General features: G+C 44.5%; 1 protein-coding gene across 2 annotated transcripts; it reads left to right on the plus strand.

Annotated features, from left to right (window-relative positions):
• Positions 1-225: 225 nt before the first annotated feature.
• Positions 226-3633, plus strand: LOC141803955 (tripartite motif-containing protein 16-like). 2 transcript variants are annotated; one of them, XM_074688117.1, is made up of 2 exons: positions 231-1979; positions 3619-3633. In XM_074688117.1, exons 1-2 carry the CDS (start codon positions 324-326, stop codon positions 3631-3633), a joined length of 1671 nt encoding a protein of 556 aa, XP_074544218.1. In that variant the 5' UTR covers positions 231-323. The 2 variants fall into 2 exon arrangements, with proteins under 2 accessions (XP_074544219.1, XP_074544218.1); XM_074688118.1 differs by lacking the exon at positions 3619-3633 and having other exon boundaries at positions 226-2009.
• Positions 3634-4179: the final 546 nt, after the last annotated feature.

A 4179-nucleotide genomic window follows, 5' to 3' on the forward strand; every position in this document is an offset into this window, starting at 1 on the left:
ACCAAGTGAGATTAAAAAAGAGCCTCTAAGACTTGTTTGAAAGAAAGAAGTGAGCCCTATTTGAAACAACAAACTCTCAGAGCGCTCCTCTTCCTGGATCAGAGCTTGATAACTCCTCCCTCCTCTTCCTGCTCTCAAACACAGCCAGCTCCACTCTGACCAGGTATTTCCTGGTTCCCTCCCCCTCAGATCTACAGTTTGAAGATGGGTGTAACCAATGAGAGCTAACAGTCAGCGCACAAACACATGACTTTTTGATCAGAGCTCAGACCAGTTTCATTTATGAGGAAGTAAAACTCAAACAGTTGTTACTGAGAGCAGAGATGGCGCAGAAAGAAGTTCAGCTGGACAGAGAAACTTTCTCTTGTTCCATCTGTTTGGATCTGCTGAAGGATCCAGTGACTGTTCCCTGTGGACACAGCTACTGCATGAGCTGTATTAAAACCCACTGGGACAAAGAGGATGAGAAGAGAGTCTACAGCTGTCCTCAGTGTAGGAAGAGCTTCACACCGAGGCCGGTCTTAGGAATACACACTGTGTTAGCAGCTTTAGTGGAGGAACTGAAGAAGACTGGACTCCAAGCTGCTCCTGCTGATCCCTGCTATGCTGGACCTGAAGATGTGGCCTGTGATTTCTGCACTGGGAGGAAACGGAAAGCCTGTAAGTCCTGTCTGCAGTGTTTGGCTTCTTACTGTGACAAACACCTTCAGCCTCATTATGAATCCTCAACCTTTAAGAAACACGCGCTGGTGGAGCCCTCCAAGACGCTCCAGGAGAACCTCTGCTCTCGTCATGATGAGGTGATGAAGATGTTCTGTCGTACTGATCAGCAGTCTATCTGTTATCTCTGCTCTGTGGACCAACACAAAGGCCACGACACAGTCTCAGCTGCAGCAGAAAGGACTGAGAGGCAGAGAGAGCTGGAGGGGAGTCGAGCAAACATCCAGCAGAGAATCCAGGACAGAGAGAAAGATGTGGAGCTGCTTCAACAGGAGCTGGAGGCTATCAATGGCTCTGCTGATAAAGCCGTGGAGCACAGTGAGAAGATGTTCACTGAACTGATCCGTCTCATGGAGAAAAGACGCTCTGATGTGAAGCAGCAGCTCAGATCCCAGCAGCAAACTGAAGTGAGTGGAGTCAAAGAGCTTCAGGAGAAGCTGGAGCAGGAGATCACTGAGCTGAAGAGGAAAGACGCTGAGCTGCACAAGCTGTCACACACACAGGATCACGTACACTTTCTCCACCACTACCCCTCACTGTCAGCACTCAGTCCATCTACACACTCATCCAGCATCAAGACCCGTCCTCTCACATACTTTGAGGATGTGACCAAAGCTGTGTCACAAGTCAGAGAGAAACTACAGGACGTTCTGACAGAGGGATGGACAAACATCTCACACACACTGACTGAAGTGGACGTTTTACTGTCACAGCCAAGACCAGAACCAGCACCAGAGACCAGAGCTGATTTCTTAAAGTATTCATGTGACATCACTCTGGATCCCAACACAGCACACACACGGCTGTTATTATCTGAGGGGGATAGAAAAGCAACTTTAATGGATCAACCTCAGTCTTATCCTGAACACCCAGACAGATTCACTGAATATGCGTATCAAGTCCTGAGTAGAGAGAGTCTGACTGGACGTTGTTACTGGGAGGTGGAGTGGAAAGGAGAAGTTTTTGTTGCAGTTTCCTACAAGAATATCAGCAGAGCTGGTTGGCCAGGTGAAAGTGATTTTGGATACAATGACAAATCTTGGGTTTTAGATCGTAGCAAGAAAGGTTACAACATTAAATTCAACAGGTTCATCCCTCGTGTCTCAGGTCCTCAGTCCTCCAGAGTAGGAGTGTACCTAGATCATGGAGCAGGTATTCTGTCCTTCTACAGGGTCTCTGAAACCATGACTCTCCTCCACAGAGTCCAGACCACATTCACTCAGCCTCTACATGCTGGACTCAGGTTTGGTTATTCTGGAGCTTCAGCTGAGTTTATCAAAGTGAAATAGTCTGAAGTGTTTTCAGGGACAGTGGGTTAACTTCTGTGTTTGAATTCTTCAACTTTGATTTTATTCCTGTTTGTTGCTGAGAGCTGATTGTCAGCTGTCAATCAAACTTAGTGGATGGGATGCTCAGTATAAATGAAATGTTGTAAATAGTTTAGCTTGAATTTGACCTTATAAAACCAGTTCGTTGTGTTTAGTTAGTCTTGATTTGGGGTGTAATGAAATAATTAACTCACTGGCATCATTATCTTTAGAATTAAGAGTAATTAGGATTCATAATACAATCATTATATTACAGCAAAATAAATAGTGCGTAGTTGTCCTGGAAAATTGTTGTCCTAACCAAGTACAGTAGATGTAGCTCAAGCAAGAGTTGGCTGATGAGAAGAAGGATGATTGACAGTTCACGCTTTCTCCAACAGTGATACAGAGACATCCTGTATAGGTAGGGAAAACTGATGAAACAGGTGATTTGACACTGCTTTTTTGTATTTGATCAACTCCATGAACGTTAAATAAAGTTTGTTACCTTGAGACAGTTGTATGTCTAAGTTATTCCCTCCAAACAAAAGTGGCCTCCTGTGTAACGATCCACACAGAAGACAGCGTATGAGGAGAAGCGCTGATCCAGACTGATGCATCTTTGGCTGAAATGTTACTTCACATAACCTTGGAAAACCTGGCTGTGAGTTAAGATAGAGCTATTGGATGAATGTATATCCAACATTGGTTTGTTACCTCCTTCATGATGGCGCCCTCTAGTGGAGCTCAGACTACAAACACAGCTGAAAGCTCATCGGTGATCTACTTCCTCTTGGTGATCTTTTCAACTGTCATTTTCACTTTCTTCTTTACCAAACCAGACATTAATTGTCTACAACATCTTGATGAGATTCACTAAAGATGAAAGAAATAAGCAGACAACAACTATGATCTCTCATCCATCTTTGGCTTCTTGTCTGCTGAGTTGCTGTGTTAGAAGAATATTTCCCTCTGATTGTCATGAATCTGTGTGTGGTGTGTGTGTGTGTGTGTGTGTGTGTGTGTGTGTGTGTGTGTGTGTGTGTGTGTGTGTGTGTGTGTGTGTGTGTGTGTGTGTGTTCCTCCTCCCTCTGTCAGTGTTTGAGGAGCAGCTGTAACCACAGTGACTCTGATCAATCCTTCTGATATGAAGCTGTGCTTTGAATACCACTTCCCTCCTCTTTGAAGAGCACTCAGATATCTGTGTTCAGCTTTTTGTACAGCCTCTTGTTCACTTTGTATCACTGTGTGTCTAAAGCACAGTAGTAGAGAGCTGTGTCTGCCAGGGTTAGCTTTTTTATCCTCAAATCAGTTGATTTACTTGTTGTTTCAGATTCAAATCGTTTGTCTGGAATATATTCGCTATCACTCCATGATCTGGCTCCTTTCCAGAGTATAAACTGAGGAGCCTCAAGGTCAGATGGATGTTTGTACCAGTGGAGAGCAACATAGTCTTCTGTACTCTCATATTCACATTTGAGTGTCACAGATCCTCCTTCTGTTCCTCTGACTTCATCTTCTACAGGAGAGATTGTGTTTCCATCTGTTTGTCCTGGAAAAGGAAGAGAAAATGAAGTCATTTCAGTTCCAGACAATTCAACTGTGAACTCCAGTTTGTAGAAATCTGAGTAAAATAATAAAGCATGTCCATTGTATCTGACCAAAGCAAAGAGCGCTCAGAATAATCCACGGCCAACGCCCCATCTCTAGCAGGTTTGAATCTCCAGGAGAAACAGGCTGATGTTGATCATTCAGAGTGAGAATTGTTGTCTTCACAGCAGCTTTTTGATTGTCAGGATGGTTGAACACAGGCCAGAGGAAGAGCAGCAGCTGCTGGATGATGGCTCCCTCTAGTGGATGTTGAGGAATATTGTGTTGTGTTTGCTCCAAAGGTTTTTGTAGAGAGTTTTGGTGTTTCCTGTCACTGTGGGCTGCAGAGCACAGTAGTACACAGCAGAGTCAGTCACCAAAGCAGAGGAGATCTCCAGGTGAAACTCTTTGGGGCCCTTCTCGTGTCTTGCAGTCATCCTCTCTGTTCCCTGTGAATATTCTCCTATCAGGAAATGTGGATATGAGCTGGACTTGTGCTGATACCAGAAGAGGTTTTGGGTAGATCCAGAATATCTGCAGGACAGAGTCAGACTGTCTCCCT

This window comes from Halichoeres trimaculatus, unplaced genomic scaffold, assembly GCF_033239565.1.
Source record: "Halichoeres trimaculatus isolate MK-OKI-2021-1 unplaced genomic scaffold, fHalTri1.1 fHalTri1_scaffold_15, whole genome shotgun sequence".
In the NCBI taxonomy this organism is placed as follows: domain Eukaryota; kingdom Metazoa; phylum Chordata; class Actinopteri; order Labriformes; family Labridae; genus Halichoeres; species Halichoeres trimaculatus.

Bases quoted from the DNA above. Each gene is read 5' to 3' on its own strand.
- LOC141803955 (XM_074688118.1), top strand. From the start codon at position 324: ATGGCGCAGAAAGAAGTTCAGCTGGACAGAGAAACTTTCTCTTGTTCC.